This window comes from Tupaia chinensis, unplaced genomic scaffold, assembly GCF_000334495.1.
Source record: "Tupaia chinensis unplaced genomic scaffold, TupChi_1.0 Scaffold000503_1, whole genome shotgun sequence".
In the NCBI taxonomy this organism is placed as follows: Eukaryota; Metazoa; Chordata; class Mammalia; order Scandentia; family Tupaiidae; genus Tupaia; species Tupaia belangeri.
In genome coordinates, this window is record NW_006160015.1 from 1,518,286 (window position 1) to 1,536,302 (window position 18,017).

The 18,017-nt window shown below is 41.2% G+C and overlaps 1 protein-coding gene across 1 annotated transcript in view; it reads left to right on the forward strand.

The window, feature by feature from the left end:
* The window catches only part of ABCC4 (ATP binding cassette subfamily C member 4 (PEL blood group)), a 212,260-nt gene that overhangs the window by 180,353 nt on the left and 13,890 nt on the right, over positions 1–18,017 (forward strand). Inside the window, exon 29 of the mRNA XM_014590934.2 lies at positions 12,830–12,964. Within this exon, the coding sequence (XP_014446420.1) occupies positions 12,830–12,964 (135 nt within the window). The remainder of the gene's footprint in view (positions 1–12,829; positions 12,965–18,017) is intronic.

Below are 18,017 nucleotides of genomic sequence, written 5' to 3' on the forward strand. Positions count from 1 at the left end.
TACATGGGAGTCCAGCAACATAGCCATTATGCCAGCTGTTGGTCCCCAAATTTACCAGTTCTTAATATTTCACCACATTTGTTTTCTCTCCTGTATATTCTGTCTGTATTTTGCTGAGCAATATTGAAGGTATGTTGCAGAAATTTTCCTTATGTTGTAATTCACCCTTAAATGTGTAAATAAGAACCTCCTGCAGATACCTTTTTCTATATAACATAATTGTTTCACTTAAGAACTTAATAGTAGTATCATGCTATTATCTAATATAATATTAATATCTTTTCAAATTTCCTTGTCACTCTCAGTCACTGTGTTCTACTGCCTCTATTGTCCTTTTCTGCAGGCATAGACTTTATTATAACCTAAATCTATTATGATACTACAGGGGGCCTATACATCCATATGATTCTCCTGACTATCCCTCACTCATAAATGAAGAAGAGACAGTCTCAGGAAAAAATATGTTTTTGGACAACATGGTCATTTTTCTTTATTTTGCAACTCCTATTCTTCTTCAAGTAGTTAAGGACAACCTTAAAGAGGGTAAAAACCAGATGAGGTTCAGCCACAGTGATATATAGCTAGCATCACCACTTGGGAAGCTGGAAGCCATATGGGAGCCCCAGCTTGAGCTCCTCAGCCAACCTGAACACACAAGTTGTGGTTGTATGCACCTGTAATCTTAGCTAATTGCAAGGCTTGGTATGGTGAGCCTCTGTTTAAAATCCATCTCTCTTCCTCCTTCCCTCTTCTTTTCCTTCCATTCCTTTTTCTGTCTTCTCTTTCCATAAAGAGGTGGGAGAAATAAACTAGATGAGATGTCACCTTTGTCCGGGGCAAGTGTGAGAGTATTTCTTCAAAAGCTGGCCATCAGTTTTCAGAAAGACCCATCTTGGGACCAGCAGTTGGCATAATGACTATGTCACTGGACTCCCATATACTCCACTGCAGTTTAAGTCCTGGACCTGGTGGCTTAAACTCATGCCGGCCGCTTGTGCATGCATACCCAAGATCCTGAGAGGAGAATAGACTATGATGTGGCCATCCCCCCGGAGGGTGATTTCTTGCTTTTTATCTCTCTGTCTTTCTGGCGAGCACACATGCCCTGTAGCAAAAACCTCTCAAAAAAAAAAAAAAGAAAGAAAGAAAGAAAGAACAAGAAACCCCATCTTGGAGAGCAGTATTACCACAGTTTCTCAGAGGGAAAGCTGATAAAAACTTTGTGCCCAGTTCATCCCCTGAGTTATAGACGTATAAATATGGTTCCTAAAAAAGATAGGGAGCTTGGCAACACTGATGCCCTCCATTTAAAATTTTTAGCACAGGGTCTTACACCGTGATCTAAATTTTACACTTCAGATTTTGTTTATTTTTCTATTTTTATGCAAACATTAATAAATACCCATATTGTATTTCATTCTAATTCAGAAGTCCTGGGTTTTCACCATGAGCACAACTCAAGGTCACATTCATGGAGTGCTTCAGCATTTAGAGAACTATGAAAATGTTGCGTATTTACTTGTTTTATTATTATTTGACGTTGTAATTCTGTGTACCTGCTAATCGACCATCACTCATCCATCTACTGATCTCTTCACTTGAGATGTATTGATGCTTCATTCTTCTACAGCTCTTGAATGTAGCCTGAATGTGGCTCTTGGCTCTTGTTCTACAAAATTTCTCCAAAGCACATACTTGTTGAACTGAACCATCATGCAGCATTGGCTGAGGTCATCTTATAGCTACAATTTCATGAAGATAGGTTTTTCTAAGAGGCATGTCCGCTAGAGTAGTAGTTCATTTGGAAAAATGCCTTTCTACACCTACAGGTACAGCTTAAAGAAGCCATTGAAGATCTTCCTGGTAAAATGGATACTGAATTAGCAGAATCAGGATCCAATTTTAGTGTTGGACAGAGACAGTTGGTGTGCCTTGCCAGAGCAATTCTCAGGAAAAATCGGATTTTGATTATTGATGAAGCAACTGCAAATGTGGATCCAAGGTACAGAACTGAGGCCCATGTAACATCAAATCCTAATTTTAAATGATTGATAAGTGAGAAACATTTAATGAGGCTGAAAAGTGTTTCTAAGTGCTGCGTACCCCAAAGATAGTTCTTGCTAACCCTAATTCTCGAAACCTGTAAAACATTAAAACATGTTTTCCAGAGTTTATGATATAGGCTTCCAAGGAGAGCTCAATTCCTAATTTCTACTCCTGATAATTTCAAATAATAGGAGGTGATAAGGGGTGGATATTTACCATCGTTTTATGAAAAATAGTAAATTTCTCTATAGACTTTCTATTTTTAGTTTTATAAGAACAAGACCATGTCTAAATACTGATGTTTTTAAATGACATGATCTTAAGTCCTAACCTACTTTTAAGAATTCAATTTACCTGTTTTGATTCTAGAACTGATGAGTTAATACAAAAAAAAATCCGGGAGAAATTTGCCCAGTGCACCGTGTTGACCATCGCGCACAGATTAAACACCATCATCGACAGTGACAAGATCATGGTGAGTTCTTCACCTCTACAATTCCAGTTGCTTTCAGTCACATCATTGTTCACTTCCTCCTTGTAAAGTTTGATAGAAATCTACAATAAATTAATTAATTTCATTAATAAATTAATTAAATAAGTTAATTTTCTCTTAATTCTTCCTCTCATTCCCAAGAACTCAAGCACTTCACACATATTCAGTGCTTTTGAATAATATATTCAGTACATCTTGGCATATATTTATACTAAAAGTTTTTCTTGGGACTAGCAGTTCGTGTAATGGCTATATCTCTGAACTCTCCTATGTAGTCAACTGTGGTTTGAGTACCGGACCCGATGGCTTAAACTCACACTGGCCGCTTGTGCGTGCGTGCCTACGATCCCAAGAGGAAAATGGAGGAAAAGGGATTGTGGCATGGCCTTCCTCCTGGGCATTGATTTTTCACTTTCTCTTTCTCTCCCGCAAGTGCATGTGCCCTATAGGAAAAAATCTCTCTTAGAAAAGAAGAAAAGATGGCCAACCATGAATATATTCCAGATCTCAGATACAGCTCGTGCTGAGCATCATTCTGCACACTGGTGGGAGCCATCATTTTCACTGTACAAAAGTTGTTTCAGGATGTTGGATTTCCTTAATCAGAAGTTCAGCCTTAGACTAGCTGGTGGCATCGTGGTTAAGGCAACTGAATCCCACATGTCTAACTCCACAGTTTAAGTCCTAGACTCAGTGGCTTGCAAAATACATGTATGTGTGCTTATCCAAAATCCCAAAAAGGGAAGATAGAGGAGAGGGGTTGTGGCATGACCATCCCCCAGGTGCGGTCTTTCACTCTTTCTCCCCATTCCTCTTCCCCAGCTCGCACATATGCCTTCTAGCAAATTTTAAAAAAGTTTAGCCTCTTATTTAAACTGCCAGGAGGTTGTTGGATGACATTGCAAATCATGCCAGGTGCTTGTTCGTGCATGCTCAAAATTCCAGGAAGAGAATAGAGGATAAGGGATTGCCGTGTGACCCTTTCCCCTGGGGGATGATTTCTCACTTTTCTTCTTCTTTTTTTCTTTATATTCATTGCAGCCTTACTCACTTTTCTTGCTATCTGTCTGAACACAAGCACCCTATGGCAAAACTTAAAAAAAAAAAAAAAAGAAAAGAAATTAAAGAGTGTAGTCAGAGAAACAATTTTAACAGGAAAGAATTAATCTAGGACATTTGGTACATAGGAATTGATGATTTGAGGCAGGGAACGTAAATATTGGGGTAATCATTTTAGGAAGCAGCTAGAATAGATCTCCAGACCCAGGAACTCTGAGGAGAGCTCCTGAAGAGGCTGCACTCAGACCTCTCATCAGGGCCACTGTTGGGCCCATTTGTGAGGGAGCCCAGGGGCTGGTTGCAGATGTCCTAGTAGAAGGTGGGGACTCGGTTGATGCTGGCAGGTGTCGCGGAAACCAGGAAGGAAGACCTTTGCCTGCCTCCGACATTTGTCTCCCTCTAGCTTACCCCCTACTGGCGAACCTAACAGAACTGACAGTCAAAGAGCGTCCCAGCTGTGGTCTGCAGAGACGAGAATCACAGCTCGAAGTGTAAAAGACAGCTCTGCGGCTGAGACGGTAGATAAATTAGCCACGAGTCTCTCACACATCGGATCCACGGCCGGCAGGTTCTAAACTTTGGTCTCCGAATATTTGTCTAGATTCTTCCTTCTAGGTCTGGTTAGCTCTTTCTTCTTTCATAATTGAATCTTTCCTTCTTCCTTGTTTCTCTTCATTTTCTCTCTTCTTCCTTTAGATGGTGTTTTCACCATGATTTTGTTCGTTCATTCTAAACATATTTATCAACCATCAGTGATACCCAGCAATAATGGTTTTATGTCTAGCAATAATGGTTTTACTTCTTTTGATTTCTTGATTAGTTTTGAGATATTCCTTTCTGATAGCCTTCACATGTTTTGTCTGATGGGACAATCAGTGGGGACATTGGAAGAGACACCAACTGGACCCTCAGCTTTCCAGCAGTGCCTCTGGAGTTCTCACTTCCTGAGCTGGATGTGTCCACGAAGGAGCTCTAGTGTGCTTCATTACAGGAGTAGGGTGGTCCCAAGCAAACGATGTTTTAAGCTTTTAAACGGTGAGGCTGTTCTAGATTATAGCATCGCACAAAGAATACAGGCCCCTCCAGCAAACTCTTGCAGGATAGTGACTTAGGTTTCAGAAACATTGCTTAGCATTGAGCATTCTTGTTTTTTGTATTGTGTTGGTTTGTTTAATTTGCTATAGGGTGTGTGCAGACATCAGAGAGAGTAAAAGAGAGAAGGAAAATGAAGAATCACCACCCCATCCCCACCCCTAGAAGGGATAGCCACACTGCAGTCTCTTTGATTCTATTCTCTCAAGATTTGTGGCACACATGCACACATACCCCACGTGTTTTTCAAGCTACTGGGTCCAGGATTCGAACAGCATAGTAAGCAATGTGGAATCCAGCCCCCTTAATCATCGCACCCCTTAGCTGGTCCCTTAGTCCTTCATTTGATCTTCCCAGAGTTGTGTTCTTGAATAGTAAATGGAAAAATTACCTTTCCGTGGAGCAGGTCTTCTGCTAAGAATCAATCCCAAGGGCGGACCCCCCACCCCACTGCATGGAGGATAATGGGAATCATCACTGTGCCAAACACCAGGAATAGGAGTCCAAACACCATGACTGCTGTGCTACACATCGCTTGAATCTAGTGAGACAGAACACATACACAATACACAAGTGAGATGAAGCAAGTGTACTACTCATAGGCAGTTACGAACATTTCAGATCCATTGTCACCTGGTGCCCCAAGACTCAAGAACACAGTCCAAGGCCAAAGGAGTCTTGACTGCATGTGTCCCATTTGCATCACAGCTGAGAGACACCAAAAGGCAGTCTGTCCTGGGTAGAATACCTTGGGGCCATGTGACTCACTGGGCAGAGCTTTGAAGGTCCCCCTGCTTCCATGGGAGAGAAGAACAATTCCTGGGCTGTTCCTCCCTATCTCGAGATGTCACCATCCTTAAGAGGGACAGGAACAAAGCCTATGCTGTTACATGCAGTCCCTCCCTATCTCAGGATGATATGTTCCTAGCACATTTTGTAGTTATTCTTGAGAACTATAAGCAAAAAAGGGGAGAAAACCAGATCAGTCCAAGAACACCCAGAGAACTGTCCCGTACTTCCATTTCTTTGTTTTACATGTCACCTTTTTGTTCTCACTTGTCAGCCTTGTGTTTTTAGGCTGTTCCAAAAAGCATCGTGCTTCCGCAGTGAATAAATGGTGCTATAAAGTTTCCCTTGGGGACGTTTTACCATACTTTCACTGTATCGGCCAAAAGATGAGTTGATTTCCAGCTCACTTGAGGACCCGTTCAAAATAAAAATCTTTGTTCTTAAATGTACTGTACAGATTCTTTTTTATTCTTTTCTTTTCTTTTTTTTTTTTTTTTTTTTTTTTTTTTTTGGTGTCTGTCTATTTATGATGGCCACTTCCATTTACTATCAAATGCTTAGAAATATTGTCATTGTGGAATGTCGGATTGGTTAGGGAGACAGCAAGGATGGACTGACTTTGCCAGAAAGGTGTGCTGGTCACTCCTTTGTCTTACCAATCAGCATTTTGCCCATAGATAAGGATGTTTAATTCATAAATATCCCCTTAATCAATTAGCGTTATTGCCATTATCAAAATGTATCCATTTATTTGATGTTTTTCTTACCAATATCTCCTGGTAAAATTGAGCACCTCACAATTTTTTTCCTCTTGTGATTAGTGTCCTTGTTTAAGTTTTTAATGTGGAGGAGAGGTTGTATTGTGACCATGCTACCTGGGGGGTGCTTTCTCATTTTCCTTCTCTCTGTCTCGCTCCAGGAAATGTGTGTGCCCTATAGTAAATATCGAGTAATAAAAAGGGGGAAGAGGGGCTGGGCCTGGTAGTTACAGTTCTAGTCTCCCACACGGCTGATCGTGGTTTAAGTCCCAAACCCTGCGACTTGAAAATCACGCTGGGTGCAAGTGCGTGCACTCCCAGAAACAGTTTATAGTCTAGCCCTTTCTTACTTTCCTGGTCTTGTCTTACTCTACTCTTTTGTACAGTCTGTCTTTTATGTTTAAAGCCTGAGTGATGGTCTTTCAGTTCTTCAGAGGCATATCCCTGTTGCTTTCTGTCCCCACAGATTATAGTAGCTTAGATTAGGATGCTGACAGTGGAGATGATGAGATGGTTGGAACTGGAGTAAATAGCATGTAGAGCAGGTGGACTCTCTGATGAATTGAACACGGGCTATGTGGACAGAGAAGAGTCGATGCTGGTTCTGGAGTTGGGCCTGTGAATCTCAATGAATGGGGAAAGCCAGGGGAGTAGTCTGTTCTGAGTAGGAGGATACCAGGGTTCTCGTTGAACATGTGACCACTGGGCTGCTCTTACCTCTCACCCTGGAGCTGCCCCACCCACTCCCGACTCCCATGTTGGGAGACCTTCACTTTACTGAGTGTCTTGTGGCCAAGAAATCATCAATGACATCAAGTAAACTTCCACAATGTGGTGTAAACTTGGCCACTTGAACTGGTTTTAGTTGCTCACCTTTATGACAAGGAATGACAGGATTCAACTTCAGGGGACCAGGAAACCTGCATTCTATAGATTCAGAAACTGGAAATTATCCTATGCTCCATCCACTCCACGTTGAAACCTTCTGTTATATTCCAGAACTTCTGATCATAGGCTGGCTTTCAGTACAGCAAAAATCTATAAAAAAAAAAAAAACTTTCCCAAACCTTGGTTTTCCAAACTCTCTTTCTTTTCTGCTTACTTTAGAAATATATACTTCCTTGGACCAGCAAGTGTTGTAGCCGTTATGTCTTTGGACTCCCGTGTAGTTACCTGTGGTTCAAATCCCAGACCCAGTCACTTTAAACTCACGCCACGTATGTGTGCGTGTGTGCCTAAAATCCCAGGAAAGGAATGAAGAAGAAGGGGTTGCAGCATGGCCATCCCCCTGGGGGTGATTTCTTTCTTTCTGTCTCTCTCTGTCTCTCTGGCAATCACTTGTGCCCCACAGCAAAAAACAGCAAAAAATCTCCCTAACACCCTACTTTCTTTCTAAAGCACACGTGCGTTTCTGTTCAGTTATTCTGAAAGCTCTGAAGACTAGTCAGTCAGCTGCAGACCAGTGTTCCAGAGACCCAGGGAGTGGCTGGGGAAGTGACGGATGCTAATGAAGGGCATAACCAACTGTGTTGTCATCATAAAGTCGTGTAATTGCAAGTGCTTAAGGTGTAATAATTACATTTCGTTGCACTGGTGAATACTTCTCCACAAAGACGGATGGATATGGTTTTGTTTACTGTAAGTAAATCAAACAAAAGCCTTGTTGGGAAACAACTGTGACCTAATTAATAGCTTTGTTTATATGTTGGCTCTCCAAAGGGATTTACCCAGTTTTGGTTCATTAAGCACCATTAATGTGTTAGGCTTCGAATTCTATTTTATGAAGATGTTCTCTCAATTTTAACTTTATTAAGTGGTGCAGTCAGAATGACAGCTAATTTAATCTTCCTCATTTATTCAGTTGCCACAAAACCGTAGAGCAAGACGGACAAAGTAGAAATCCTCTTTCTTCCCATACTCACCACTATCTTTACATTAAAGACTGTATGTTCCCTGTAGTTTTTAGAATTAGGTGGTTATTTGTGACCTGTTTTCTTCTCAACCAATAGCTTGGCTTTTTCCTGTAGTTCATGCATACCCTGGTCCTTACAACACTCTGGTTCTCCCAGGTAATATGAGCAAACGATGAATGAGAGAGTCTGCAGCTGGTATTGTTGTCTGATGTTTTCACTGTCTGCAGCTAGAAAATTCTATGGGAGTGAATTATACAGAACCAAAACCAAGGCTGAGGCACTCTGATTGTAGCTCTTCTAGGCAATTTTGCGGGTTTATAATCTTCACCTTTCTTTCTAAACTCAATCTCTTTTTAATAGTGTCTTCTCAGGCAAAACAAAACTAGAAGCTATCGTAACATTCCTAGGTGGGAAAGCACAACTACTCAGTGCTAGCTTGAGTTTCATAAAAGCTATTTTTCACCTTCATACAACTTTTTTTTCCCCTTTTTTATCCCCTTTCTGTTGATAATTAATTTTTTTTTCTTTTTGTCAATGTTTTTTAAGGTTTTTGCCATAGTGCAACTTGGCACTCACCAGAGAGAGATAGAGAAAGTGAGAGGGAAATAGGAATTCACCCCCAAGGGGGATGGTCCACACCACAATCCCTTCTCCTCCATTCTCCTGGGATTTGGGGCATGCACGCACACACACCTGGCATGAGCTTCAAGTTACAAGGTCTGGGACTCAGGTGCAATCAGCAGTGTTTGAGTCCATCACCTTTGCCACCATGCCACCTGCTGGCCCCTCGTTGATTTATTTATTTTTTTAAAATATTTTCCATAGGGTGCAAGCACTTGCCCCAGAGAGATATGAGAGAATGAAAATGAGAAAGCATCCACCAGGGGAAATGGCCATCCTGCCACTCCTTCTCCTCCATTTCTTTCCTCTTTGGGGATTTTTGAACATAGTGTTTTTCTAGCCCCCAGGTCTGGGAATTGAACCACTCAGTCGACCATGTGGGATCCAGCTGCTTCAACTACCACATCACCAGCTCGCTTGGCCACAATTAGAACATTTCAGAAGGAAGGAAATGTTCCTTCAAACATAAGCTAAGAGATTTAATCCAGGTGTTGGGGAGGGGTCACTAACATGAGTCAGAAATCCCAGACTGGGGGAAGAGATACTTTGCAGGTAGGGATGCATGTAGTTTCAGGAGCTGGCATGGTCCAGGGGTCGATCTTCATCTTCTCCAGGTGAGAAGAATCCTTTAGTTTTGAGACCTAGAGGAGGATTTTGAGTAATCACAGTGTCTTTTTACAGAGGAAAATCACAGCCTTCCATTTTACCAATGAGGAAGCCAACTTCCATACACCCCTTCATGGTCTGGCAGTCCTCAGCAGACCTCTGAAACTCAGTTCCTCCCGCCCCCACTCTGCATGTCACTGAGCAGGTGTCCCTGTGTTGCTTGTCACCATGTTGGTAGCTGTTCCTAACTTTTCTTGCCTATGATCAGACTCTTCTCCCTCTCCTGCCCCTCTCTTCCCCCTAAGTCTACCCTACTATCATCAACATCATCCTACCAATTCCAAGGGCTTAGGTCATTTTGCAATTGGACTTTTTCATTTTTATTTCTAGAGGTCTTGGTCACCTTGGAATCTCCCATTTCTAAAAGTGCTTTGTAATATAGAGATTCACTTATTTTTATTTCCCTTTTCAAGTTCAAAAACTGCTCTCTCGTTATGGCGTGATTTTACTGACCCCTGTGGTAGCCATACTCTGTCATGTTGTATTTATATGCCAGGGCATGTCATCATTCAAACCTTGGAATCCATTCATTTGGGCTACAATAATCCAGTTCATTCAAAGATAATGTATCTTGTTTTAATGCACATCAAAACAGTATTAAAAGGATATGTTTTGTTTTATATTTCAGAATGTTACTTACTGAAGTTAAATTTTAAGTTTTAATAAGTTATCAAGCTTTATAATGATTATAATTGTTATGATAATCATTTGGGGGGGGGAGGTAGATTTTTTTTTTTTTTTTGCTATAGGATGTGTGTGCTTCCAGAAAGACAGAGAGACAAAAAGCAAGAAGTCACCCCCTATAAGTGATGGCCATGCCGCAATCCCTTCTCCATTCTCCTCTCAGGATCTTGGGTGCACAGGCACACACACCTGGCGTGAGTTTAAGCCACCAGGTCCGAGACTTGAACCACAGTCGACTACATGAGAGTCCAGCGACATAGCCATTATGCCAACAGCTGGTCCTGATAATCAATAATTATCATCGTTCTGCCTGCCACTCCCAAATTTGAAATCTCTACTAACAAAATAAAATGTATTCATTAGATTGTTAATATTAATACTTGTAATGGTCAAAAATATTTTGACCTAAATAATATATAATTTTTAAATATTAATCCTCTTGCTTTTTGAGAGCATTAATCTGACTCTCCATTTTTTGAGATTCCAGTTAATTCTGAAAACTGATCTCAACTGCATTCACGTTCTCAGACAATATGAGGGAAAATAGAAAGATGTACTTGTCATTCAAATGTGAATAAATTTAATAGAAAGGTGGACAACTACAAAATATTCGTAGTGCTTTCTTTCCATTAAAAGTTTTGTAAAGTCTAGATGATTCATAGTTGGATGACTCATTCTCCACCAACTCTGAGATAGTGATTTTTAGAAGTTTACTTGTTGTGGGCGACCCCATGGTGTGATAGTTAAGGTGACTGGATCCCACATGGCTGACTTTGTAGTTCCAGTCAGCTCTGGACCCAGCATCTTGGAAAACACACCAGGTACGTGTGTGTGAGTGCCCAAAATCCCAAGAAGAGAATAGAGAAGAAGAGATTGCAGTGTGCCATCCCTGACTTGGGGATGCTGTCTCCTTCTCTCTGTTCACTCCCGCCTCTGCCCCTACCCCAGCAAGCACATACACCTTATAGCAAATTATTAGAAAAGAAAAAAGGTGTTGCTTTTGCAGAATAAAAAGTTCATCACTTTATAAAGTAATTTGATTCACTTTTTACTTAGTCTTTCTCATGAGGGAGACCTATGTTTTAAAATTGCATTTTTTTTCTTTCAACATCAGGAGGGATGGTTTATGTTCTGTAATGATGTGCTTAAATAAAATTACACATTCGGGGCATCTAAATTGGCATGCCAAATTATAGGACATCTTAATTATTATGTGGATGTGACAGATTCAATTATTCTTGAACTCTTTCGAGAAAGCTGCCCTTAGCAGTGATTCACAGTAGTAAACAAAAGATTAACATGAAAATGCCCTTTATGAGACTTAATAAATGTTTCCGATTGAATACCATGGGGCGGAATTAACTGCAATATCTAGATGTGGAAAAACAGCCTGTGTTCTGCTTAGAGTTTCAGCAGATTCTCTCAAGATAGATTTACTCTCAATATTACCTAAATGAAGTATTAAGTGCCACTTAACATCAGCACTGTTTTCCTAGGTACGTCATTTGGGCCACTTGTTTCTTCTCTCTGAAACCATTAACTACAGCCACTATTAAGTCCAAATGCAGAGTAAAGAGCCCCTTTTTCTCCCTTTCAATTTCCAGTGGGCATATTAATGAGCAACGAAATGGCTAAAAGGCAGCAAGAGGGAGAGAGAAAGAAGCAAAGAAAGATAATTCTGAAAACGGATATTCAGACCATCAGCAATTCAGATTGGGCCGCCCCTATGTGCAGGGGGCGTTGCGATCACTGGAATTTGGAGCTCAGTTTCTTAATTGCTTCTTTAGTCTTATTCAGAGAGAAAATTTGGTTTCTAGAGATTTCTTCTGTGCAGAGCAATTAGACTAAAGCTACTTCTATAGCAGCTCTCTGGGCCAGCCTTTCAGTCTTGCAGTCATAAACTAAACCAGATCGGGGCCGGCAGGTGGCGTGGTTGTTAAGCGTGCTGGACTTCCACATGGCCAACTGGAGTTTGAGTCCAGGACCTGGTGACATGCTTTCTCACTTTCCCTCTCTCTCTGTCTCTCTCTCTCTCACTCTGTCCCTCTCTGCTCTAATTTAAAATAAAATAAAATAAAATAAAATAACAAAAAACTAAAAACTAAACCAGATCAAGCTTCAGGATTTGCCTTAACCTCACTGTCGGGTGCAGCCTCTCCTAGCAGCTGACCCTCTAGGACCCTAGCCAAACTCCAGAAGCATTTACTTCTTATCCAAATACTACTCGGAATCTCTCAGACCAACTCAGGAATTTTTTCACTGTCAGGCTTCCGCCATCTGGTTTGTATGACGTTACCCTACCTTTTATGAATTCAGTTTGATTTTCGTACATCAGGAAGTTTGTCAGCTCCAAAAGTATATATAAATAGTCCTCAAAACCTGGAGGCTGGGCGTTAAAAGCACTAATTAATGATAACAATCCAAAATGCCCGTGGCAGAATATACAGTACCACAGAACTGCTGAGTGCCCATAATCATAGTCTAGAACTTTCATTTTCTTCCTTTCCTATAACATTATAATAATAAAAGGTCAGGTTAGGCCTTTGTTTGCTTCGGGAAGAAAGGGTAATCAGATCACTTAAACACCATCCAGGCCTACCACCCAAACAGAGTCTCTCTCTCCTGCCCCTTTCCGAAATATTGTCTGCGTTATAATATGATACTGTGAAACATTGTGCTTCAATGGGCTCCTTTCTGCTGATTACCAGGTTTTGGATTCGGGAAGACTGAAGGAATATGATGAGCCATATGTTTTGCTTCAGAATAAAGAGAGTCTATTTTACAAGATGGTGCAACAGCTGGGCAAGGCAGAAGCTGCTGCCCTCACTGAAACAGCAAAACAGGTGAGCCACCCCACGGAGTTGTAATTAAAGTTTGTCTCAACAGTGCACTCCTCATGGTTCGGCACCACGGGCCTGGAAACCTACACCTTTTTCAATTATAAGCCTCCAGAGAGAAAGCTTCATGCCTGGGCTCTAACAACACATCTCAGGTTGAAGTCAGGTCTGCAAAGAGTTGGCAGAAGCAGGTGCAGAGGAAGGGGGAGATGTGTGCTTAAGAGGGCGAGATTCTAGAATGGACTCTGACACCATTTACGGTCAGCAGGTTCGGATTCTCATATAAAAAGGTACCTAGTGCAGAGTACTCGCAAACTGTAGCCACATTACATACATTTCATTCCTAGTGGTGCTTAGCACATTTGAAATGCAGTGCTGTCATCCCACTCCTCAGTACCCAACGGACAGATGAATGCTTAGTCAGAAAAACACTTGCACATCATTGCATACTGTGGCATTTTTCACATTTGCTAAGACGTAGAACCAACCCAAATGTCCACGAAGAGATGAATGGATTGATAGAAAGGTATTTGATAGAAAGTGGTTGAATATCAAAGACTTATTGCTGAGTGAAGCAAGTCAGGCTGTGAAAGAGAGATACTGTATATCTCCACTTAATAAACACCACCTGTCAGGACCAGCAGTTAGTGGAATGGCTATGTTGCTGGATTCCCACATAGTCTACCACGGTTTGAGTCCCGGACCCAATGACTTATACTCTCACCAGGCGCCTGTGTGTGCCTGCCCAAGATCCCAAGAGGAGAATGGAGGAGAAGGGACTGCAGCGTGGTCATCCCCCTCAGGGGGTGATTTCTCACTTTCTGTCTCTCTGTTATGGTAGATATTGAAAGATTGGAAGACATAAAAGCAGTGAAAATAGTTGCAGACATTGGAGACAGTGCAGAACGAGAGTGGGAAAAGGGAAGAGTATAGAGAAGAAAATCAGGGAGAAAAAATAGAGAGGAAGACATTTTTTAGACACAAATTGTTTATTACCTGTTGATAATGTGTATAATATTCTCAACTGGACTGGTCTGAGATGTATTTCAGGTTGAGTGAATTCTCTTTACAACCCAAATGTCATATAGCGATCGAATGTTTAAAAAAGGAGAAGAAGAAGAAGAAGAAGAAGGGGAGGGGGGCGGCAATGAAATGCAAATACTTTCAAAGTAAATCCAGAAAGTTGGAGTTTCCGGGGGAAAAATATGGAATATTGTTTATTAGTTCCAGAAAAATCTGCCAGGACTACGTGCAGATTCCTTTTTCTTTTTCTTTTTTTAAATAATTTGCATTGAAAACTCCAACATGTTACTTTCACTTTCTCCCACATTTCTCCATAATTCTTTGCTTTAGAATAAGGTTCAGGGCCAGCTCGTAGCATTGTGGTTAAGGTGGCTAGATTATACATGGCCACCTGCACGATTTGCTTCTTGGACCCCAGGCCTGTGTACATGCATGCCCAAAGAGGATACTGGAGTTCTCCATTACAGCATGATTATTCCCTCTGATAGGGTGCTTTCTCACTCTCCCTCTCTCACTCTTTGTCTCTCTCTATCAAGCTCATCCTCTCTGTCACAAATTTTTAAAAAGAAAAAGAAGCAGGTCCATATAGCCCTTTTTGTTCCTCATGACTTTTAGAAGGTGATATTGTCTTCAAGACAGATCACGAATTTATAGTACCTTGAAGCTCTTGACTGGGGCTTACTTGAGGGTTTCCAAAAACGAAAGACATTCACGTTACATGATAGCTTTTCAAGCAGTGGTGATGAAGTATTATCTCATTCTTTAGGTGTGCTAAATACAGTTTGGCTTAAGTTGATGTTACACACACAGACAATCTTTTCTTATCAGTTTGTAAGGTTGGAGTTGTATTGATGGAAGGGTGGTAGGCTTAGGGTGGAATATGACAGAGTGTGGTCAAGTGCCCCATCCAAATTGTAATCTCTAGTTATTACAGCATGGCTGTGATTTTTCCTTTTTCATTTAGTCTATCTTTCTCATATTTTCAACACCATAAGTAAAGTAAAATTGCTTGGTTTTGTGTAATATTTTTAATGTTTATTAAAGACAATAGAATAGCCTAGCTGCCATGGCATGTGCAGGGGCTAAGACACTGCTTCTCAGGCTGGAACCACATGAGCGACCTGAGAGAGTCCCAGTCCAAACTTAAGGCTGGGCATAGGGGTGTATGCCTGTAGTTCCAGCGACCTGAGAGGCTGAGTCAGGAGGATTGCAACACAGTGAAACTCTGTCTTTAAAAAGGGGTAAGGGGAAAGAACAGTGGGTGCCATGGTGGTTAAGGCTATCGAATCCCACTTGAACACATTTGGATAGTTCAAGTCCTGGACCTGGAAGCTTGAAAAATAGGTGAAGCATATGTGCATGAGTGCCCAAAACTCCCAAAAGGAGAAATGAAAGAGAAGGGATTGCTGTATGACCATTCTCCCGGGGTGGGGGTGGGGGGGGTGTGCTTTTCTCTCTTTCTCTGTCCCTCTCTGGTGAATGTACATACCATCTAGCAAAATTAAAAAAAAAAAAGACCTCAGAATAAGAAAACATATTCTAGTATCTAGTTGTCCTTCCATATGAAAAATGTATTCAAAATATAGCCTAGGTTCCCTTCTGTCTCTGTTTGATCTCATTCCTCCTTAGAAATGAGCCATAACTTATTTCTTTGAATCCTGGTTCAATCTTGAAAACTGTTCACTACATGCCTAGAAACTCACAATATGATGCTAGGTACTAACATACATGTCAGACACAGTCTTTGACAGTGTGAGCCTAATAGTCGAGCGGACAGAGATGCTCAGTTTAGACACTAAGCCATGAATTTGTTGAGACTGCGGTGCCCTGTGCTATGAGATAGCTTCTCTTACCATTAATATCCTTTTAAGGCTGAGACTTAGAAAGGGAAAGCCTACTTCCCAGGATCACATAGCTAGAGGAGTAATTGGTAGTTGGCGTTCATGCTTAGGTTTAGGGAAGACAAGGTATATATCTGGGTTCTGAACATTTTGTAAGTATTTATTGGGTTGTTGGAAAAGTCACGACATGTTTTTCTATACAAAAATACGCTTGACTTTTCCACCAGCCCAGTACATTGCGTGTGGGCGAGGAGGGAAACTGCACGTGGAACACTGTACTTTTTTATGCCTGAAAGATTCAGAATACTTTCATCTCGTGGAGTGTCTCTTAGTCAGAGCTTCCCTCCTAAGACCTGATCAATCATTTGGCATTTACTGCATAATCTAGTCACAAAACAGCCAGGAACCTCAAAAAAACATTTTTGTTCTTTGACACCTCAGGCATTTCACATCAAAGAGAGGTGTCCCCACCTATGTGTCAAAATCCTCATTTTAAGGATTCATTATCATATACTACCCAAGGATTGAGTAATGAGAAGTACATCATAGAATTTCAGAGAGGAACAGATAACGGAAGATAATAGTTACACCTTCAGTTGAGATATGCGGAAATTAAGGTGATAAGAGGTGAGGTGCTCCAGTGGTTTACTGGTTTGTAGCAGAAACAGGATTGGAAATTTCTTCTTTTAATCAGCATTTTATTTTATTTTTTTAAGTTAGTTGAAGAGATTTTGTTTTTTCTTTACATTATTTTAAAATTTTTTTAGTTTGCAAAAGAGTGCATGTGCTTACCAGAGAGAGAGAGAGAAAGGAAGAGGAAAAGTGAGAAATCATCCCCTCGGGAGGATGACCTTGCTGCAGTCCCTTTGCCTCCATTCTCCTCTTGGGATTTTTGAGCATACACTCACATGTGCCCAGCATGATTTTCCATCTGCCGGGTCCAGGACTTCAACTACACAGCTGGCAATGTGGGATCCAGCACCTTAGCCACCATGCCAGCTGCTGGCTTCTCAATCAGCATTTTAACTGAAGCGTAATATATATATTACATATATATATATATGAGCACATACGGTGTAGGATTCCAAATCTCTTGATTCTTGGTTCCGTTATCTTTCATCTAATTCAACAGTATTAGTGGCCACATGTGTTTATCATTTGTTCTATTTGGTTTACGTAATTCTTGCATTATGATTTCACTTCATCCTCTCAACGCTGCCTTTATTCCATGTATCGATGAAGATATTGGGCCAAGGGTTCTCCTCAGGTCACAGAGCTGGTCAGTGGAGAGCGGAAGGCAAATTGCTGTGTGGAGCTGATATGCCCGTCACTCTTGGTAGTGCTTCCTGTGTCAAGTTCAAAGCAGCTGTCCTTTGTTTCCTGTGGTACCCTGGGTAGGGCCAGATACCCAAGTTCACATAGCAGAACATCCCTCTAAGACTTCAGTGCCACCTAACCACTGGCTGAGATTGCCTGTACAGAAAGACACGAGGAAACACATATCTTAATTCTCATCTGAGTTGCATATCTTCTTGACATTGTGTCTGCATACACTTGGTCCTCTTAGCAGAACAAGCTGTCAGATTGTCAGCCTTTCTGACATACAGGCATCAAATATCATGCATCATTCAGAACTGTAACACCGTGAGGATTAGTCTAAATCAACAGGCTTTTCACTCTAGCAGATTTCAATCATTTGTTTGAAAAGAAAGCTCAGCATCTGGGAACAGGTACTTCCAAGTGTTCTTGACCACATAGTGGCTTTTCCGTAAGTGTTGGTGCAGGCAAGCTGAATCCATCTTGGATTGACCCTTAAAGATGACCCATGAAACAGCAGAAAGAGGACTTTTTGGATACATGAAGCTGAAGAGTGCATTTGTTTGTTCTGGCTGCCTTGGCAAAGTGCGAACGACTAGGTGACTCTAACCCACAGAAATGTATTTTCTTACCATCCTGAGACTGGAAGTCAGAGAGCAATGTGTGTCAGGGCTGGTTTCCTCCGAAGCCCCTCTCCATTGATGGCTATTTTCTCCCTCCCGAGCCTTCATGTGGTCTTTCCTCGGTGTGTGTCTGTGTCCTGATCTCTTCTTATAAAGACATCAGTCATATAGGATCAGAGCACCCAAAGACCTTGTTTTAACTTAATTACCTCTTTAAAGACCCAGTCTCCAAATATAGGCACTTTTTTTTTTTTT